At 35.0% G+C, this 23,339-nt stretch overlaps 1 protein-coding gene and 1 pseudogene across 4 annotated transcripts in view; both read left to right on the top strand.

The window, feature by feature from the left end:
• The window catches only part of SNTG1 (syntrophin gamma 1), a 587,020-nt gene that overhangs the window by 500,057 nt on the left and 63,624 nt on the right, over positions 1-23,339 (top strand). For all 4 annotated transcript variants that reach the window (XM_066379071.1, XM_066379069.1, XM_066379070.1 and 1 more), the window contains 2 exons: positions 15,686-15,802; positions 17,000-17,071. In XM_066379071.1, the coding sequence (XP_066235168.1) occupies positions 15,686-15,802; positions 17,000-17,071 (189 nt within the window). The remainder of the gene's footprint in view (positions 1-15,685; positions 15,803-16,999; positions 17,072-23,339) is intronic.
• Positions 3,163-3,291, top strand: LOC136401779 (U2 spliceosomal RNA; annotated as a pseudogene).

Raw genomic sequence — 23,339 nt, 5'->3', positions numbered from 1 at the left:
CCGATGTTATCATTTCTTATGGCTGAGTAGTATTCCATAGTATATATGTACCAAAGCTTTTTTTTTTTTTTTTTTTTTTTTTTGCATTTTTCTGAAGCTGGAAACAGGGAGAGACAGTCGGACAGACTCCCGCATGCGCCTGACCGGGATCCACCTGGCACGCCCACCATGGGGCGACGCTCTGCCCACCAGGGGGCGATGCTCTGCCCATCCTGGGCGTCGCCATGTTGCGACCAGAGCCACTCTAGCGCCTGAGGCAGAGGCCACAGAGCCATCCCCAGCGCCCGGGCCATCTTTGCTCCAATGGAGCATTGGCTGCGGGAGGGGAAGAGAGAGACAGAGAGGAAGGCGCCACGGAGGGGTGGAGAAGCAAATGGGTGCTTCTCCTGTGTGCCCTGGCTGGGAATTGAACCCGGGCCCTCCGCACGCTAGGCCGACGCTCTACCGCTGAGCCAACCGGCCAGGGCTGTACCAAAGCTTTTTAATCCACTCATCCACTGGCAGACACTTGGGCTGTTTCCAGATCTTCGCTATTGTGAACAATGCTGCCATAAACATGGGGATGCATTTCTCCTTTTGGAACAGTTCTATGGTGTTCTTGGGGTATATTCCTAAAAGTGGGATAGCTGGGTCAAAAGGCATTTTGATTTCTAATTTTTTGAGGAATCTCCATACTATTTTCCACACACAAATTTTAACTGTGTGAGGTGATTGAGATATTAACTAGTTTGGTTATGGTAATCATTTCACAATGAATACATATATCAAAATATCATATTTTAAAACAAGTATATATAATTTTTATTTGTCAAGTATATGTCAATAAAGCTAGTAGCATTTTTATGGCCACTTAAGTCAAATATATTTTTTTGTTGAAAAACCAAACTTTCTTTGAGAAAATGATTCATTAATATGCTTGTCTGTTTCTCCTTTTCTTATTGTACTTCACTGTTAGTATCTTATTTGAAAATTATAATTTTTCTATTGTCTGGGACACTCAGTAATATAGCTTATTTTTTATTTATTCAATTTTTGTGACAGAAATGAAGAGAAAGACAGAGAGAGGGAAAGATAGGGAAAGACAGGAAGGGAGAGAGATGAGAAGCATCAATTCTTTGTGTGGCTCCTTAGTTTCCTTAGTTGTTCATTGATTGCTTTCTCATATGTGCCTTGATCCAGGAGCTGCAGCAGAGCAAGTGATCCCTTGCTCAAGTCAGTGATCTTGGGCTTCAAGCCAGCGACCATGGGGTCTTCTCTATGATCCCACACTCAAGCCAGCGACCCTGCACTCAATCTGATGAGCCCACACTCAAGCTAGTGATCTCAGGTTTTCAAACCTGGGTCCTCTGCGTCCCAGTCCAATGCTCTATCCACTGTGCCACTGCGTGGTCAGGCTATTTTACATTCTCATATACAAATTCAAATATCAATAAAAATTATTTTTTTCCTAAACTTACCACTTTTATTTTATTTTTTACAACATAGTAAAAATCTCAAATTTATCCTTGAATTTTAATGTGATGGTGAATATTCCTGTACTATTACTGATCTCAGGGAGATACATTAAAAAAATAGACCATTAAGTACATTGCTGTTTTTTTAATATAAATACCTTTATTTAGATTAAGAGGTTTTATTTTGATAACTTGAGAATCATTGTTATGAGTAAATGTTGGATTTCATTAAAAGATTTTCTACATTTTTAAAGAGTTGTCTAAATTTTTTATTTTTTATTTTCAACCTGCAGCTTACATTCAATAATATTTTTTATTAGTTTTAGGTGTAAGCAGAGTGGTTAAACAATTTTAATTTTTCATTCTGTTTATGTGGTAAATTATATTGATGCTTTTAAATATCACTGAATTTATTTGATTAACAGTTTATACAATTCTTATATTTAAAGTGATAAAAATCTAAATTTCCTTTTTCATATTGACTACCTTAAACTGTTAAGGTCACTTTGGCCTCATAAATTGAATTAAAAGTGATCATTGAGTTATTCTATTCTTTAAGGATTTCTCAAATATGTAGTTAATTTTTTCTTTGGTATTTTCCCCTCTTTATTGAGTTTATTCGGGTGACTCTGGTTTCAGGTACCCAGTTCAACAAAATATCACCTCTAGACTGTATTATGTGGTCACCACCCTTAGTCAAGTTTCCTTTCATGACTATATATACCCCTAAACACTCCTCCACCTCCACCCACACCTACCCCTACAATCACCACACTGTTGTTCATGTACATGAGTTTTTCTGTCTTTTTTCAATACCTACACCCTTCCTACCCAGTTCCCAAACCACACAACCCCTGATAGCTGTTATCCTACTATCTAGCTATGAGTCTGTCCCTATTTTGCTTGTTAGTTGATTCTGTTAACTAGTTTCTGCTTATGTGAAAAATCACATGGTATTTATATTTCTCTGATTTGCTTAGTTTATTTAGCATAACGCTCTGCAGGTCCATTCATGCTGCCACAAAGGATAGAATTTCTTTTTTATGGCTGAGTAGTATTCTATTGTGTAAATATACCACAGATTTTTTACCCTGTCAGCTACTGATGAATACTTGGGCTGCTTCCAAATCTTGGCTATTGTAAATAATGCTGCAATAAATATAAGAGCACATATATATTTTTTGAATTAGTGATTTAGGATTTTTTTGGATAAATTCTCTGAAGGGGAATCACTGGTCATACAGTAGTTCTATTATTGATTTTTTGATTTAACTACACAACACTTTTCACAGGGGCTGCACCAATCTGCATTCCCATCAACACTCCATGTCCTCATCAACATTTGTTGTTTGTGATTTTATTGATGATAGCTATTCTGACAGGTATAAGGTAATATTGCATTGTGGTTTTAATTTGCGTCTCTTAGATGATTAATAATGTTGAGCATCTTTTTATATTTTGATTTACTATCTGCATGTCCTCTTTGAAGTCTATTTAGGTTCTTTACCCATTTTTTAAATTGAAATGTTGCTTTTCGAGTTGTTGAGTTTTATAATTTCTTCAAAATTTTGGATATTGACCACTTATCAAATGTATCAGCAAATATGTTTTCCTATTCTGTGCATCATCATCTCTTCATTTTGTTGATAGTTTCCTTCGCTATGCAAAAAATTTTTAGTTTGATATAGTACCATTTTTTGTTTATTTTATTGTTTGTTGCCATGGCTAAGGTCAAATGTAGCATCTGTTCTTATCAGTTTAATATCTGGTATGTCCTCTACTCAAAGATATATACAGTATTAGAAAAAATATTGCTCCAAGATATGTCTGAAATTTTACAGCCCATGTTTACTTCTAGGATTTTTATAGTTTCTGTTTAAATACTTAAGCCTTTAATTTATTTTGAATATATTTTTGTGTATGGTGTAATTTGGTGGCCTAGTTTTATTTCTTGCACATAACTGTCCAATTTTACAACACCATTTGTTGGATAAAGTATGTTTACTGCATTGTATGTTTTGTTAAACTTGTAAGGTATTAATTGACTATAGACATGCAGGTTTATTTCTGGGCTTTTTATTCTGTTCCATTGAACTTTATATCTTTTTTTAATGCCAGTATCATTCTGTTCTGTTTACTATGTCCTTGTAATATAGTAATGTATCAGGTAGTGCAATCCCTTTAGCTTGGTTCTTCTTTCACAGATGGCTGTGGCTATTCAAGGTCTTTTGTGATTCAATATAAATTTTTAGCATATTTGTTCTAGTCCTGTGAAATACATCATTACTATCTTGATAGAAATTGCATAGAATCAATAGCCTCTTTTGAGTAATATGGAAATTTTAATGATACCAATTATTTTCTTATTTTTATCTTCCTCAATATTTTTCTTCAATGTCATAATTTTCTGAGTACAGGTTTTTATATTCTTGGTTAAATTTATTTCTAAGTATTTTATATTTTTGTATGCAGCTGTAAATAGAATTCCTTTCTGATAGTTTATTAATGGTACATAATATTCCAACTGATTTCTACACATTTATTTTATATTCTGCTATATTATTAAATTTATTGGCCAGTGTTTTGGAGAAATCCTTTTATTTTTCTAAAATGAGAAGCAGGAAGGCAGAAAGAAAGACTCCTGCATGCACCCAACTAGGATCCACACAGCATGCCCACTAGGGCACAATTCTTTGCCCATCTGGGCTGTTGCTCCATTACAACTGAAGCCATTCTAGCACATGAGGCAGAGGCCATGGAGCCATCCTCAGCACCCAGACCAACTTTGCTCCTTTGGAGCCTTGGCTACAGGAGGAGAAGAGAGAGAGGGAAAGGAGATGAGGAAGGGTGGAGAAGCATATGGGTGCTTCTCCTGTGTTCCCTGACTTGGAATCAAACCTGGGACTACCACACACCAGGCTGATGCTCTACCACTGAGGCAGCTGGCCAGGGCTTTTGGTAAAATCTTTAGGGTTCCCTATTAACAGTATTATGACAATCTTACTTGTTATTTTCCAATTTGGATGCTTTTTATTTCTTCTTCTGGTCTGATTGTTGTGGCTAGTATTTCCAGTTTTATTTTGAATAACAGCAGTGAAAGCAGACATCCCTATCTTGTTCCCAATCTTAAGGGAAACATTTGTATTTTTTGACCATTATGTATGATATTTGTTGTGGTTTGGTCATATGTGGCCTTTATTACATTGAGATATAGTTCCTCTATTCTTATATTGCTGAGGTGTTTTTTTTTATAAGTGCGTGTTAGATTTTATCAAAGCTTTTTCTGCATCTACTGATATGATAATGTAGTATTTATATTTCATTTTCTTTATGTGGTGTAACACATTTATTTCTATTTTTTGTATTGTTTTTATAGATCTTGTTTATTTCTGCTCTGATCTTAATTATTGCCTTTCTTCTAATCACTTTGGGCTTTGTTTGTTATTCTTTTTCTATTTTCTTTAAGTGTAAAGATAAATTATTTATTTGAGATGTTTCTTGAGATAGGCCTGTAATGCTATGAATTTTCTTTTTAAGACAGCTTTTGTTTTTACATAGATTTTAGGTTTTTAGTTTTTATTTCCATTTTTTTCAAGGTATCTTTTGATTTCTTCCTTTATCTCATTGTTAATCCATTCATTGTTTAGTGTTATGTTATTTAACTTCCATGTCTTTATGAATATTTTCAGTGTTTTTGTTTGTTTGTTTGTTGTTTGTTTTTAAGTGAGAGGAAGGGCAATAGAGACTCCTGCTACCAAACAGGGCTTCACTCCGCCACCCTTGTCTGGGGCCAATGCTTTAATCAATCAAACTATCCTCAGTGCCTGGGGCTAACACTCAAACCAATCAAGCCACTGGCTTCAAGAGGTAAAGAGAGAGACAAAAGGGAGAAGGAGGTAAAGAGAAGCAGATGGTGACTTCTCACGTGTCCCCTGACCAGGGATTGAACCCTGGACATTCATATGCCAGGTCAATGCTTTATCCATTGAGCAAACTGGCCAAGGCTCAGTTGTTGTTGTTGTTTTTCTGATTAATTTCTAGTTTCAAACCCTTGTGGTCAGGGTTTGATATCATCATAATCTGTTTAAATTTATTGTGACTTGTTTTGTGCCCTAACATGTGGTCTATCTTAGAATATGTTTCATGAGTACTTGAAAAGAATGCTTATTCCCCTGCTTTGGGGCAAACTGTTCTAAAGATATCAATTAAATCCATTTGCTGTAGTATGTCATTTACAGCCACACTGCTGGTTCTTGATTGTTGATTTTCTTTCTGGAAGATTTATCCATTCATGCCAATGGGGTGATGAAACCTCCTACTATGAATGTATTACTGTAATTTTTCTCTTTATGTCCAAAAATTTTTTGCTTTTCATATTTAGGTGCTTCTTTGTTGGTGCATAAATCTTTTTTTTTTTTTTTTTTCATTTTTTTGAAGCTGGAAACAGGGAGAGACAGTCAGACAGACTCCCACATGCACCCGACCGGGATCCACCCGGCACGCCCACCATGGGGCGATGCTCTGCCCACCAGGGGGCGATGCTCTGCCCATCCTGGGCGTCGCCATGTTGCGACCAGAGCCACTCTAGCGCCTGAGGCAGAGGCCACAGAGCCATCCCCAGCGCCCGGGCCATCTTTGCTCCAATGGAGCCTTGGCTGCAGGAGGGGAAGAGAGAGACAGAGAGGAAAGCGCGGCGGAGGGGTAGAGAAGCAAATGGGCGCTTCTCCTGTGTGCCCTGGCCGGGAATCGAACCCGGGTCCTCCGCACGCTAGGCCGACGCTCTACCAATGAGCCAACCGGCCAGGGCCGGTGCATAAATCTTTACAAGGGTTATATCCTCTTGTTGTATTGATCCCTTTATAATTATGTAGTGTTTTTTATCTTTTAATACAGCCTTGTTTTAATGTTTTAGATATAAGTATTGTAATCTCAGATATTTTTCCTCTCAATTTGCATAAAATATCATTTTTATTTCATTACTTTTAATATGTGTGTATTTTTTCTTCTGAGATGGGTCTCCTGTCAACAGCATATATATGGATCTTATTTTCTCATCCATTCAGATATCTTATGCCTTTTGACTAGAACATCTAAGCCCTTAACATTTAAAGTGGTTATTGATGAGTATGTATTTATTACTATTTTAGAATTTTAACTATGTTCCTCTGTGGTGGTCTTCTTCTTCTTTCTCTTCTTCTTCTCCTTCTCCTCTCCTTCTCCTTCTCCTTCTCCTTCTCCTTCTCCTTTTCTTCTTCTTCTTCTTCTTCTTCTTCTTCTTCTTCTTCTTCTTCTTCTTTCCCTTCTTCTTCTTCTTCTTCTTCTTCTTCTTCTTCTTCTTCTTCTTCTTCTTCTTCTTCTTTCTTAGAGCAGGCTTTTTAACATTTTTTGTAATACTGGTTTGTTGGTAAACTCCTTTAGATTTTTTTTTATATGAGAAGTTCTTTATTTCTCTTTCAAATTTAAATAATAGCTTTGCTGTGTAAAGTAGTCTGGATTATAGGTCTTTGTTTTTTATCACTTTAAATATTTCATGCCAATCCTTCCTGGCCTGACTCTCAGCCATCATATGTAACATTATATAGTAGGTATTTTGTGTAGTCTAGTGGTACAGTTTCCATAATCATCTGATCTGGGTATTCCAGGAATGTCCTTTGTGTGGGTTATGTGGTCACTACTGTTGTAATTAGTCTTGATTTCAATTGGCTCTTTTATGTGTGTAATTGATCCTCAGGCTGTCTGACTTTGAGGCACATCTCAACCATGTCATGTGAGCTTCTGTGCCAGTATTGACCACACAAAGCAGAATTTGCTTCAGCACCTCTTGAGAGCCCTCTATGCATGTGCTTCTTATGAAGCTTATTCAATTTTGCTCTGTTATTACCTGATAGTGGCCACTGGGTAAGTTGATTCTGGGTTGCCTGAGAGGGACTCTGCAGTGGGCCAAAGGCAGATGCTGCCTGTGAGTGTTCCTGGACAACTTTTATAAAGCTACAAGTGATACACAGTTTGTAGCTTCCTCTGCTGGGCCTGGGTACACACAGGAAGAACCAAGTGCATACCAAGGCCAGCTTTTACTAACCTCAGACCTAGGAGTGGATCAACAAAAGTCCCAGGCACCCAAGATCTACCTCTACTTGCCTCTTCTTTCTGGCTCCCTATTCAGTGTAGTCACTGAAAGACCCTCTGGTACTACTCAAGTTGCATGAGGTAGATTCACAGTGAATCACCAGGTAACAACAGTTCTGGAAAAGAAAGGTACTGGTCAAGCTTCAGGGAAATTAGGAGTATTTAGTTTTTATCCCAGAGACATTCAACTTAGACTGTCCTGGATTTCCCCCCAACTTCAGCTAGGCAGAGCCATTGAGAGTCAGGCAGTTGAGGTCTCCATAACCCAGAGGGTGATTTTAGATCTCCTGTGAGAGTGTCAGTCATGTTCACAGGAAAGCAGGGGGAAATTACTCCTGTCCCAAAGCTACTCAATCCAGCCAGTGACATCCCTTGAGTTTGTTCAGATCTTTACACCCTTGCCAATGCAACTGACTCCTCAGCAAGATGTAAGTTCCACAGTGTGGTCAAAAAGAAGTCCAGAGGGTTGGGCTACTGCTTTCCACTGGGCTGATACCACATGGAAAAAAGTAAGTGCACCCAAGAAAGATGGCATCTACAGTATAGGAAGATCACTTAGCACAGTGGCAGTCCCTTGAGCTCTCTTCCCAGAGTCACAAACTCCACACTCTCCTCATGTAACTCTAGTCTGCTTCACATTTCCTCTGCCAAAACCCAGGGTGAGTAGCTACAAACAAAATTTTGTGTTGGTACTTTAAGATAGTGCTTATCCCTAGTGAATTCTCATCTCTCCCAGGTAAACAGAAAACCTACTGCTTTTCACAGCCATATGTTATGTGGGCATCTCTTCCCAGCTCTTCTCTTGGCTGAGGATCCTGGATTGAAGTTTAGACCCCATGCTTCAAGGAGAACATCATGTAATTGAGATATCCCTCTGGAACCTTAGCCATCATCTGTGGGAACAGGGCTAGCCAGTCCTTTCCCATCTCCACACTTCCTACCAGTCTTAATGTGGCTTCTGTAAATCTTTGGTTATAATACTTCCTTTCAGCTAGTTTTCAGTTAGTTACTTTGGATGACTATTTTATAATTTAGTTGTACATCTAATTTAGTCTTGAGAAGAGGTGAGTGTAGTTTCCCTCTACTCTGCCACCATCTTGGATCTCTTCTTTGGTTTATTTTTTCTTAATATTAAGAGAGATTGAATGTGGATTTAATAGAACTCAGAGTTTTCTTTTGGGGATATTTTAAATTACACATCAAATTGTATTAATAACTATAGGATGGTTAATTTAAATTTTTTTCTGCATTTGTTGTGATATTCTTCAAGTAATTAATATATTTCATTAAAATTTTAGACATGTTGAAACTGTTGTTTATAATACTTATTTTAACATAAGTATAATCTCTGTAGGTTCTGATATTGTGTATATTAGTAATTTATGCCTTCTTTTGCTAGATTTATTTATATTAGTCTCTATTATATAATATATTTGCTTTTGATTAATACATAACGTACAATTGTACTTTATTAATAACTGCATCCAATATTTTATTTTATTTACTTTGTGTTAAATCTCTCTATCATTTTATAAACATTTTTGCTTCTTTTTTTTCTTTTTCTTTAGCAAGATGGGGTACAGACAGGGACAGACAGGAAGGAAAAGATATGAGAAGCATCAATTATTTGATGCAACACCTAAGTTTTTCAGTTAATTGTTTCCCTATAAGCGCCATGACCATGGGGTTTCAGCAGAGCAAGTGACCACTTACTCAAACCAGCAACCCTGGATTCAAGCCAGCTACCTTTGGCTTCAGCCAGAAACCTTTAGGCTCAAGCCAGTGATTATGCAGTCATGCCTATAATGCCATGCTCAAGCAGGTGACCTGTGCTCAAGCCAGATAAACTCACAATCAAGCAGGCAACTTCAAGGTTTTGAACCTGGGTATTCAGCATCCCAGGCCCATGTTCTATCCACTGTGCTACCTCCTGGTCAGGCTTCTCCCTTCCTAACACATTTTAATGTCTTGATTAATATTCTCAGATTATTGATTTAAGAATTTTTAAATATATGCACATAGATTAAAATTCTAAAACTAAATTTTGCTGAATCTTTCAAGGGTCATATATCACTTTTCATTGTCTTTTAGTTCAAACTGTTTTTAAATTCCTTTGTGTTTCTTTCTTTGACCTGTGGATATGTATTATTTAATTTCTAAATATTTTGGGTGTATATTCTAATTATCTTATAATATTGCTCTCTAGCTCTATTTAGGACACAGCACATTATTGAATGATAAAACTTATTTGTGACTACCCTATCACCAAAAACCATAATTATTTCTTGCAGTTTCCAGTAAACATTTAAAAAAAGTGTACTTGACTTTTGTAGAGTCTAGTGTTCTAAATGTCAGTTAGGCAAATTTTATTAAGTGTATTGTTCAAAATTTTCATACCGTGATGGATTTGTTTTACTCCCATTTGATTAATTTTTATTGAATTGTGTTAAGCACCTCTTTCATGATTACCAACTTGTTTCTTTTGTTAGTGTTCTGTCAGTTTTTCTTTTACTTTTAGCTTTTAAAATTATGTTATCAGACACAAGAAATCTAATTATTACTATGAATATTTTTAGATTTGACACTGCATCACTATAAAATTTTTCTTTCTTTTTCTAACAATAATTCTTGCCTTAGGTCTGTATTTCCTATTATTAGTATTGCTAGGCCAGTTTATTTTGGCTGCAGTTTGTTATAAATTTCTATTTTTTCTTTACAAATTTTCTGTACCTTATGTTTTATAGATTCCTTATAGAGACAGTATAGGGTGTGTGTGTGTGTGTGTGTGTGTGTGTGTGTGTGTGCATGTGAAAAATCTCTATAGAGCACATTTATTATTTTTATGTATGGTATAACTGCTATCATATTTTGTTTACATTCTATAATCTCATTACATCTTTTTTATCAGTTCTGTTACTTTATTTTCTTTTGAATTAACATTGTTTAGTACTGTATTTTGTTTTTATTTTACTGTTTATTATGAAGTTTTATATTTTTTGGTAAGTGGTTATTTTTATATACTTTAAAGAATTTTTAAATTTATACTTTTATTTTATAACATGATAAATATTAAAAACATAGCACATTAAAATCTTGAAGGTTAATTTCTATTTAATAATATTAAGGAATGCAATTCCAAAACGTCTCAGAACTGCTGCTTACTCTCATATATTTTTGCAGAGTTTACTTTACAAATAATAGTTACTACCTAAATAGTTACTTTAGGAATTACAAAATGTACACTACTAAATCATAATGCTAAAAATTACTTATATAGTACAAAAACTTAGATAATTTTAATCAAATCTATGTCATTCTGAATTGTAATGCTTTTGTCACAAAAGAATTATTAATAAATATACACAAATATTTTAAATTCTTTAGTTCCCTTTTTTCTATTTTTTCTCTCTGAAGAATCCATTTTTTTTCCTTTAGTATTGATTTTTAACATTTTAAATCAATATGTTATAGAAGTGTACATTTCACTTTTTGTGTTTGGGTTTCAGATATGACTATTATTTTTATTCTGTATATTTATGTTCCATTAAATTTTAGATTTCATTGTTCCTGTTGAGAATTCAGTTATCAATCTCACCATTCCTTCTGTAAAGGTTATATAGATAGATGATAGATAGATAGATAGATAGATAGATGATAGATAGATAGATAGATAGATGATAGATAGATTTATAGATAATAGATATATTTTTCCCTCCCTTCTGGCCACATATAATATGTTCTTTTTTTTTAATCTTTGTGTTTCTTAAGAGTCATGGTAAAGAATCTACATGCATTTTCTTTCCAATGCTGTTATGTATTGGTTAACATTGTTTGTTTTCTGATCTGTGGATTAAACTCTTTTTATCTATGTGGAAAAGTTCCTAGCTATTATTTATTCAAATATATCTCCTTATATTTCTACACTTTACTTAAGAATAAAATAAAGAGTTTTATGTATCTTACTACAAACACATTTTCTCTCTCTCTCTCTTTTTTTTTTTTTTTTTGACAGAGACAGAGAAAGAGTTAGAGAGAGGAACCAATAGGGACAGGCAGACAGAAAGGGAGAGATGAAAAATACCAATACTTTGTTGCAGCTCCTGAGTTGTTCACTGATTGCTTTCTCATATGTGCCTTGACTGGGGGCTACAGCAGAGCGAATGACTCCTTGCTCAAGCCAGCAACCTTTGGGCTCAAGCCAATGACCTTTGGGCTCAAGCTAGTGACCATGGGGTCACGTTTATGATCCCACACTTAAGCCAGCGATCCCATGCTCAAGCTGGTGAGCCCGCTCTGAAGCTGGCAACTTCAGGGTTTCGAATCTGGATCCTCTGCATTCCAATCTAATGCCCTATCCACTGCACCACTCCTGGTCAGGCCGAAGACTTTTTCTTTTATTTTCATATCTTTTCTTCCCAAACTTTGTCTCTGTAGTCATCCTTCTAGATCCATTTTACTGATACATTTACTTTATTAATTTTTCTTTCATATTTTTTTGAATTTGTGTTTCAGGTTTCTTGAGATAAATTTCCAAAAGGAAAATCACTAGGTAATAAGGCAGTTCCATTTTTAATTTTTTGAGATAAACCCATACTGCTTTCCACAGTGGCTGCACTGCTATGTTCCATAGCATAGTGGCAGCGTATTTTATAATGGCCAAGATTTGGAAGGTGCCCAATAAGGAAGGTGCCCAAGATTTGGAAGCTGTCTATCAATACAGGTAATCCAAGGGTCATGAACAAAAAAAGTTCTGTAAATTTAAAAATGTTTAAGTAAGGCCCTGGCCGGTTGGCTCAGTGGTAGAGCATCGGCCTGGCGTGCAGAAGTCCCGGGTTCAATTCCTGGCCAGGGCACACAGGAGAAGAGCCCACCTGCTTCTCCACCCCTCTCCCTCTCCTTCCTCTCTGTCTCTCTCTTCCCCTCCCGCAGCGAGGCTCCATTGAAGCAAAGATGGCCCAGGTGCTGAGGATGGCTCCTTGGCCTCTGCCCCAGGCGCTAGAGTGGCTCTGGTCGCAATAGAGCGACGCCCCGGAGGGGCAGAGCATCGCCCCCTGGTGGACAGAGCGTCGCCCCCTGGTGGGCGTGCTGGGTGGATCCCTGTCTGGCGCATGCGGGAGTCTGACTGTCTCTCCCCATTTCCAGCTTCAGAAAAATACAAAAAATAAAATAAAATAAAATAAAAATAAAAATGTTTATGTATATGCACAGAAAAATAAAAATGAGACAAACATCTAAGCTGCATTTAGTTAGGTAAATGTGCCTGTTTCAACTTAACATGCAAATTCAACTTAAGAACAAAACTTACCTTATCTTGTTTATAACCTGGGGATAGCCTGTAGATGAGTGGATAAAAATTCTGAGGTACATCTACACAATGGGATATTTTTCAACCATTAAAAAGCAGAAAATTTTACCTTTTGTGATAGCATTGATGGACCTGGAGAGTATTATGCTAAGTAAAATAGGACAGTCAGATAAAGACAAGTATCATATGATTATATTTATATGTGAAATCCAATGAACTAACAAGGAAAATATAAGCACATTCATAGATAGAGATCAGGCTGACAGCTGTGGGAAGGATAAGGCTAGGTGGAGGAATGGAAGTATTAGCCAAAAAGGAAAAAATTCATGGACAGAGACAATGGTGTGGACGAGGTAGGTTGGGGAAGGTGGAGGGAAAAATGAGGGAGTAAATGGTGATAAACAAAGATCTCAATTGTGGTGGTGAACAAAAATACAGTATAAACTGTAATAGAATCATGCACTTGTAATGTGTACAAATTTTATTAAACAGTGTCACCTCAATACATTAAAAAAAACGGTTAAAGACTTTCTTCAGCTGCTTTTAATGTGTTGTTAATTCTAAATATATGATTTTAAAAATATACATCATTTATTTTCTAATTAGTACATCTTATGGTATTGTTAGATATTTTCTGATGAAAGTTTTAAGCTTGTATCTTATCTTCTCATACATAGTAAGCATAGCTACTTTAATGTCTGTGTCAATAATGACTAAGTCCTGCTGTCTATTGTTCTAATTTATTCTTTTTTTCATGATGTGTTTTATGATTTCCCCTTTATATTCTTAGTTATTTATATTGTGTCCAGACCAAAGTTTTTTTTTATGAAAATAGATTTAGGTGTTGGGTGATATTATCATTATTCAGAAAAAAATTTAATTTTCTTTAGCCAGAAACCTGGGTGAACTGAAATCGAAAGTCATAAATCATTTCAAAACTGACATTTTCTGAACCATTTGGATGGTGTAAATCTGAGCTCTTGTTCATAAAAAAGCTTAATGACTTCTTCCTTAACATTGTTGTTACGATGCAAACACCTATGATTTGTAATAAAAGCAGTACATATTTACTAAGGCTGACCCCAGTTGGAGGGCCCTGATCTTTACTTTTGCCTTAATGCTAGAGCAAAAAATAAAATTTCAATATTTTATGATCAATTCTGCTTTATTCAGTGCCTCTATGGCAAAAGTTAACCTTCACTTTTCTCAACCCCATATGACTATGAAGACCTTTTTTTTCTCGTAGTGATTTAATATCTGCAAAATATCTAGTGTTTTAAGTACATTTAAAAATAATATTATCCTTTTTTTCTGATATAACTCCAGTTAGTGGGTTTTCTGATTGCATAATAATACATTAGAAACTGGAATACAATTATCTCCTCCATTTTTATATCAATTACTCTGAAAAAATAGATATTATTCTAGTTAACTAAGTCATTTTTCTTTCCTTTATGGTATTTTCAGCTAGTAAACTTTATTACTCTTATTTTTTAATTAATTTTAATAAAATTTTATTTTTCAATTACAGTTGATATATACAATATTATATCAGTTTCAGTTGTACAACAGAGTGATAAAAATTTTTTAAGTGAGTGGAGCAGAGATAGTGAGAAAGACTTGCACGTGTGCCCCAACTGGGATCCACGAGGCAACTCCTGTCTGGGGCCAATACTGAAATCAACCGAGCTACCTTTAGCACCTGGACTGACACTCAAACTAATTGAGACCCTGGCTGTGGGAGGGAAAGAGGGAAATAAGGGGGAGAGGGAGTGAGAGGGAAGAAAATGGTTGCTTCTCTTGTGTACCCCAATTGGAAAGGAAACCCAGGATGTCCATATGCTTGGCCAACTATCTACTGAGCCAGCCAGCCAGGGCTGATAAAACATTTATATACCTTACAAACTTATCACCTCAATCTTCACTGGTTAGTAATAATATAATAACAAGCTATAAAAATTGATTATTTTTTATTGCTTATAGAGCCAGGTAGATACTCAAATAACATTTTTGTTTTAAAACAATATGAAAATGAAAGTCTAAGAGCAGGAAAAAACATTTTGCCAATAGTAAAACTGAAGTAAATTATATGAGGTGGAAAATATATTCTCCCAGGTACCTCTAATAGATAAATGAAATCACATATAAATTTATTTTCAAATAAATTTATTAAATGAGTTATTTAATAAATGTTTATATGCATGTTTGACCTCCACAACAGTCAAATGATGGAAAGATGAGTAACTATATATATTTTTTTGTAAATTGATCCACTTAAATTTAAGAGCTAGAAGCAAAAGAGTTGTTTCCACTGTCATTTGATATAGGAATAATGTTTCAGTAATATTTACTCAGATTAGTAACTAAACCAAGAAAGGCACAGGGGAGATGAGGTACACCACACTAGTAGTCATAACTTTGGGTACCTCTCTTTGGTATATCTTTCTACTCACTTGAATATTTAATTCTGGGGTCACATTTTCAGATAGTAAAATGACACTAATTGGGAAACAGATACAAGTCAATAAATTCTTTATAAAGAAATATTTCCATAGTATGTTTGGTTGGATGTGGAAGACAAAATTTATGCCACGTTGAATTGAATAAATAAACATGATAAGTGCTGATAGAAACATAATTTCTTATGAGTGGTTCACATATACTTTTTGAAGGTAAAGCTGGGTAACTTACTTTTTTGATTTATTAATTTAATTCTATGAGTGCATTAAGATATAAAAAATACACATAATATATATGATATAAGAATTTTTGGCAATAATTATATTCCATTTCCTTGCAGATAGTCTACATGGGCTGGTGTGAAACAAGGGAACAGGACCCCCTTCAAGATTGTGTGTACATTCCAATATTTCTAGCCCTAAGAGGCGCATGTCTTTACAAGTTTCTGGCACCTCCAGTAAGTGTTTTTGTCCAAAAATTTTTTTGTATCCTTATCACATCAGAGTGACATCAAATTTTTAAAAAGTTTTTATTAATTTTAATGGGGTGACATTAATAAATCAGGGTACATATATACAAAGAAAACATCAACTTAATAACAAATAGCAATATATTTTGAAATTAAGATAAAAAAATTGAAAATAGTCCATGTGTTTTTCAATATAGTTTACTAAATATATATGTTCTGGCACTAAAGATTATTTTATAACCCTTGAAAAATCTAGAAGTTCCTTCTGTTTAGGCATTTCTGACAATCAAGGTATGTTTATGTGGCACAGGTTTCTCTATATCAGATAAATCATATTTTTGATATCTAATATGCTAGTCATTGGGATTTGTATTAAATATTTATGGGTATTTATTGCACCTAACACGCATGCCTTTAGAAACATTTACCTTACACAATAGTAGATTCTCAGTAAATCGTTATTGAATAAAATATTAAATGCCAGACCACTTACTTATATGTTTAATAATGGATAGGGTCTTGAAATTGTCAAGACTTGTTTATTGTTATTTTGAATGTCTATGTCTATATGAAGTTCAAAACAACAGGTAGGCAAGAAAAAATCCATTAATATTAATATCTTTTACTATTATATATTACTATTTTGAAAAATTTCTTATGATTAAACAAATATATGGCTCAAACTTTAGTGAAACGTCATTATAATATTTGGAGTCTTCATAATTTTGTAAAATATTCACATATTAGAATTACTTTTACTATAAATTATGTCTTTTATAAAATTAAAGCTAGTGTTGCTACCTACCTAGTATTCTTTTTGTAGGTAACTAGTGGTAAAATAATATATATGTGTATGTGAAATATAAATATTTTATATGTAAAAAATATTTATATGTAAAAATACACACATTATTTGAAATAAGTAAAGACATTGTACAAATGGAAACTGTTGCATGTAACATGAGATATTTACTGAAAAAGGAAAAGAAATGGTAATAAAGCTTAGAAGAGAGAAAACCACAACATTTTACATGGACCTCTATGAGAGTAACTTCACAACTGAGAAACTATATTGTACATATGTGACAGTTTCCATTATGCAGAATAATATATAAATAACATAAAAAGGGGGACAAGCATTATTTTTCTAACATAGATGTCATATTAGTTTCTCATCTTTTAAAGGTTACAACATGGGACTGGACCCGAGCAGAAAAAACATTTTCAGTTTATGAGATAATGTGCAAGATTCTCAAGGTATGATCAAAAGTAGTGAAAATTCTAATGGTCTTTCCTCAGAAAAAAGTGATTCTGGGCTCATAAGTTACTTCTAAAAATAAATAATGCATGTATATAAAAGAATACAAGATAAAGATAAATACAATATCAATATATACATATATAATACAGAAAAGTGTTGTAAGCACTCTCATATTATTTTAAATAATTTTTAAATTATTATTAAGCAAGAGGCAGGGAGGCAGAGAGAGAGACTCTCTCATACACCCTAACCAGGATCCACCTGGCAAGTCTTCTATGGAATGATGCTCTGCCTATCTGGGGCTGTTGTTCTGTTGCTCAGCAACCAAGCTATTTTAGTGTTTGAGTTGAGGCCATGGTGCCACCCTCAGTGTCTGGGGCCAACTTGCTGAAATAATCCATGGATGTGGGGTGGGGGGAGGAAGGAAGAGGTAGAAAAGCAGGTGGTCGCTTCTCCTTTGTGCCTTGACTGGGAATCAAACACAACATTCCCACATGCCAGGCCAACACTGTACTGCTGAGCCAAATGGCCAGGGCAGCTTAAATAATAAGAAGATTCTGAAATCCCTCAGTCAGAAAAGAAAACAAGGAGAAGCTTGGCAGATACCCATTGAGAAAAAGTGAAAGTTTAATTAAAAATAACCTGAATTTTGTCATCTCCTGTAGCCATGTATTTCTAACATATTTGCACAGAAAAGTAAAATAAAGGACAAAATAAAAAAATAGGACTATATCAAACTAAAAAGCTTTTGCATAGCAAAAATTACCAGTAACAAAATAAAAAGACAACCCACTCTATGGGAAAACATATTCACTGATATGTCTGATAAGGGATTAATAACCAAAATTTATGAAGAACTTCTAAAACTCAACACTGGAAACATAAAAAATCCAATTTAAAAATGGGCAAGGAACCCACAAATAAACGCTTCTCCATAAAGGACATACAGATGGCCAATAGGCATATGAAAAATTGCTCAATGTCACTAATCACCAGAGAAATTAAAATTTAAACCACATTGAGATATCACCTCACACATACCAGAATGGCCTTTATTATCAAATCAACACACAAGTGTTGGTGAGGACAGGGAGAAAAGGGAACCCTCTGCACTGCTGGTGGGAATGCAGACTCATACAGCCACTGTGGAAAACAGTATGGTAGTTTCTTCAAAAAAATGGACTGCCTTATGACCCAGCTATCCCACTTCTACGAATATATGTATATCTTAAGAAGCCCAAAACACTAAAAAAAAAAAAAAAAAAAAAAAGATGTGCACCCCATGTTTATTGCAGCATTTACAATAGCCAAGATCTGGAAAAACCCAAGTGTTCACCAGTGGATGAGTGAATAAAAAAGCTGTGGTACACATATATTGTAATATAATGAAATACTACATGGCTCTGAAAAAGAAGAAAATCTTACCTTTTTTTTGTGACTGCATGCATGGATCTGGATATTACTATTCTAAGAGAAATAAGCCAGGCAGAAAGACAAATGTCATATGCTCTCACTTATATTTAAATTCTAACAAATATAATAAACTAAAAAATAAAATAAAAACAGAGGCAGAGTCACAGGGAACAGATGGATAGCTGTCAGAGGGAAGATGAAAGAGGGGACAGAATCAAAGAAGGTAAAAGGATTAGCTAAACTATATATACATAACACAGGTACAGCGAACAAGGTAGCAATAACCAGAGGGAAAGAGGTGCAGAAGTTGGAAAGGGGAGGTAAAGGGGGTAAAATAAGGCTGGAAAGAGACTTTGTATGGGTTTCGGGGGTCATAATGTGGTGGTATTATATTGAGTGGACACTTAAAACCATGTCAACCCAATAAATTAAAAATAAAAAATTTAGAAATAGTCTAAATTTTAACCTCAATTAATAGCATAGTTCTTTGTTGAGTAAACTACAGAAGAAAATGATTGGATAAAACTTGGATCTTAAAAATATAGAAAATATAAAGTACACAAAGAAAGATATTTTTTAATTATTAAGGTTATTACTCTAAGTACAGAAAACAATATACAGTTGTTTTTAATTAATTACATTTCTGTGCTGTACACAAAATTGTTGCAATAGAAAATCATCAAAATGTTTTCTATAGCTGCTTTTCATAAATAAAGTGGGAATACAGTATAAAACCTAAATAATAATCTACATTCAGTTTCTACTCTATGGTCTATGGAAGTACTAGACATTGATAGTTACTCCTTGTTCAGGTTGACCGTGTTTGTGTAATCAAGGAGAACTAAGTTTCCTATATTTTACAGGATATATTCACATAAGTTAGTGAATTTTGAAGATAAATATATTTTTAGATATTAGATAAAATATAAATGCATTCTCATTATATGTAAGCAAGAAAACTTTCTTACCATTACTAAGTACAACATTAATGTTTTATATTCCATGAACTTTACACTTGCCATACATAATTATGCATTAGAAATTTTCTTTCCCAAATGAGCATTTATATAGCACAAGAACAAAGGAGTGGACATAAGACTCAATGCCAAATGGATTATTCTTCTGCATGCAGATCAGTAGTTGGAAGATCATTGGTTTAACAGGAAGCCTGGTCTCAAATAATTGGGTCTGGTTAGGAAATCTCAAAGTGAGCTTCTAATAAGCAGCCATCTACCAGTGTGATGTAGAAGTAAGCAAATACATTTTAAGAAAAACCACACTTCTTTTTCAATTGTTAAGAACCTACTTTTCAAAATAATACTATATATATATATTTTTTTTTTCTGAAGCTGGAAACAGGGAGAGACAGTCAGACAGACTCCCGCATGCGCCCGACCGGGATCCACCCGGCATGCCCACCATGGGGGGACGCTCTGCCCACCAGGGGGCGATGCTCTGCCCATCCTGGGCGTCGCCATGTTGCGACCAGAGCCACTCTAGCGCCTGAGACAGAGGCCACAGAGCCATCCCCAGCGCCCGGGCCATCTTTGCTCCAATGGAGCCTTGGCTGCGGGAGGGGAAGAGAGAGACAGAGAGGAAAGCGCAGCGGAGGGGTGGAGAAGCAAATGGGCGCTTCTCCTGTGTGCCCTGGCCGGGAATCGAACCCGGGTCCTCCGAATACTATAAGTATTAAGTTTAAGTTCTTGATAAAATATTCATAGTGATCAATGTAGTAACAGCAGTATTTTTCTAAATTCTATTTCAGAGAAAATAATAAATATCATACCTGGCTAGGCTAAATCAGGAAGGCTTCCAGGTGTTTGTTTGTGGGAGATGAGAAAAGGGGAGAGTAAATATGTTATGGGGAATGAAAAATGATAACCTGATTACTCACTGTCAGAAATAAAATATGCAAATATGAGAGGAAAGGAGAATAGAACTAACCCTGTATTACTGGATTAGAATTAGAAATATTAGTATGCAATTAGTTTTCTATGTATATATTATATGTAATATATAAGGTCTACCAGAAAGTTCTGTCCATTTTGGAATAAAACAAAATACAAATTTTTCTTACCGTCAATAAACTTTATTAAATAATATAATTGCCATTATTATTAATGATTTCTTGCCAGCATGAGGGCAATTTGCATATCCCATTTTTGAAAAATGTTTTATCTGTTGATGTGAAAAATTGAATCAGTGCTTGTTTGATATCTTCTTTATTTTTGAGTTTTTTGCCCTTCAAAAAATTTTGTAAGGGCAAAAACAAGTGATAGAGGGTGATAAGACCGGGGAATATGGTGGATGCGACAGACATGCTTCTGTAGCATTTCTTCCTTGTTGAAATTTGTAAAAATTACAGTGGCGTAAATGAACTTTATCAGTAGCCATGGGTATACTATTGCTTCACACAGAAGACTAACGTGAATCAACTTTTAGTTAATTTGCTACATCAGTATGTATACATTAAGTGATAAAAATAGAGAGGCACACATGCGCCAAATAAACATGTGCTTATGTGTCGAAACTTGTTGTGATAGAAATGGACAGAACTTTCCAGTAGACCTTATATATAGTTGGCTATAGAAATAATGTTGATGTGTTTGCAATTATTTATACAAAGTGCATGTATATACATATATGTGCACATTTACATAGGCTGCTCTCTAAGAATACTTGGGATAACAGTGTACTTAATAAGAAGGAGCACACCCAGCACTCAGCTGTAACTTTCTTAATACCATTCTTCACTACAAAAGGCTAAAATTAATAGAAAAATTGTTGATGGTTTTGATGTAGCACACAAAGTAAAAAATAGGGTTAAATCATTATATTGTCCCAGAAAATAAAGAAGTCTCAAGAAACAACACAAACCTGTCAAAAGACATAGAAGCAATCTTCAAAAACATCCATGGGCAAATCTGGCACAAACTGACCTTCAAAATATTTTTTTTAATGATAGTAATGGATTATAATACAGGGAATAAAATAGAAAAATATAAATCAATCTTAATAAAAGTTAATAAATACATGAAAATATTAAGGAGCAGCACATTCATATAGCTTCAAAATACCTCTCTATAAAATACTTATTATATTAAAAATTAAAATGATATCAGAGTAATGGTGACGTGAGGGATACCTCTGATCTCTCCCTTTTGAAATTTTAACAAACTAAACAGCTATAATGCAGTGAAGAAACCCCAGCTGGAGTCACAGGCTTGCCTGATGAATTAGTGTATTAAAGGGACTAAAGGTGGGAAGGATTGAGAAGGGGGAAAGAAGATAAGATGAACTTCCGGTTGTCTCTAGAGAGGAGAGAGGCCCAGACTGTCCAGGTTGTTAATAGCTGGGGTTCCTAAGAAAAAAGAAACTTAGACTGACTGGTTTGTTTTTTTCTTTTTCTTCTGGGGCTCTGGAGAGAAGGGAAGATTGGTGTGTCTGGATTTTGTCTGCAGGGGCTATGGAGAGGAGAGAAGTTTGGAGTGACAGGGCCTCCTTCTGGCGGGAGGAGTGGTAAAACTGAGGGGCAGAGGGAGAGATACTAAACCGAAGGGGCAGCAAAACAGGAGTCATAGCCAGTATTTCCACAGTCTGCCTTCAGACAGCACTTGACGCAGACACAGAGAAAACCAGTGTGGCCCTCCAGCTTCCCAGAATCTACATCCCTCACCTCATGGGTAAGAAAAGTGGCGGAGACAGATCCCACAGCCAGTGGTGGGGTTCAGCTGGTTCACACCAATCTGGTAGAACTGATACCTATTTTTTTTTATTAGTTCAGAAAACTGATTGTTAAAGTGGCACTTGTAATCAGGGTTCTTTCTAAGGTGGGCTCCTGGGCAGCTGCTCAATGTGGACATTCCAAATTTACATTTCTTACTCTTTTTTAATGTTCGTCTGCACAACAGCATATTCTAACCACCCATAGTAATGTTCATTCTGTCCATTGGTGAAAATTTTTTACAGACCCATGCTTATAATATTCATTTATTCACTCCATAAATCTCATTATATCTTCATTGAAATAGTACATGTTAAATCCCTTACATTTCTTAATTCAGTAAACAAACACATACTGTAAAGAAAAAAAGAGCCAGACAAATAGGGGATGACAAGCTGTCATTTGTTTCAGCTTTGTGATATGCCCAAAATTCCTCTGAGCTATTATGAGTATTATTTATTATTTTTTCATTAACATTTTAAAACTTTTTCTTATAACATAATCTAGTTTTGTGTACCTCTTTTATTGTTCTTATTTAAGTATTAAATGCATAAAATATTAAACAACCTTTTAGTATATCTTTTTTTATACTTAAAATGCTCATTAGGGTAGAGAACCAGTTGTTAAATTATTTGAATCCCACCGCTGCCCACAGCTAACTCTCCAGAGCCACTCTATCCCTGAAGAATAGAGGTCCTCCATGTCTGGTTTCCTAGTCTATTGAGATGCAGAAAAGAGCATCCAGAGGCCTGAGATTGCCATTGTGAAAGCCATAAAACCTATACAACGTACCCAACTCACCAATGTAACTGCAGCACCACCTACATCATTGTGACAGCAACATCCCAGTAGAGATCAGGTCAAGAATTTCAGAACTAAGACTTGTAATACAGCACCATCAAGTAGAAAAAAAACAAAAAATTTCTCAAAACTGATAACCTTTTTCTCTTTTTATTCTTTTTTCTTTTTCTTCTTTTAAATTTCATTGTAAATTAATTTGATATTTTTATTCTTACCTTTTGTGGGTGTTTTCTTTGTGGTTTTTTTTCTTCTTTTTTATTGGTCTTTATATTTAAATTTGTTATATTTTTTCATTGCATATTTATCTTTATTTTTTATTTTTTAAT

Source organism: Saccopteryx leptura, chromosome 3 (assembly GCF_036850995.1).
Source record: "Saccopteryx leptura isolate mSacLep1 chromosome 3, mSacLep1_pri_phased_curated, whole genome shotgun sequence".
In the NCBI taxonomy this organism is placed as follows: domain Eukaryota; kingdom Metazoa; phylum Chordata; class Mammalia; order Chiroptera; family Emballonuridae; genus Saccopteryx; species Saccopteryx leptura.
The sequence above is the reverse complement of the archived record's forward strand: the minus strand, read 5'-3'. Positions and strand labels throughout refer to the sequence as shown.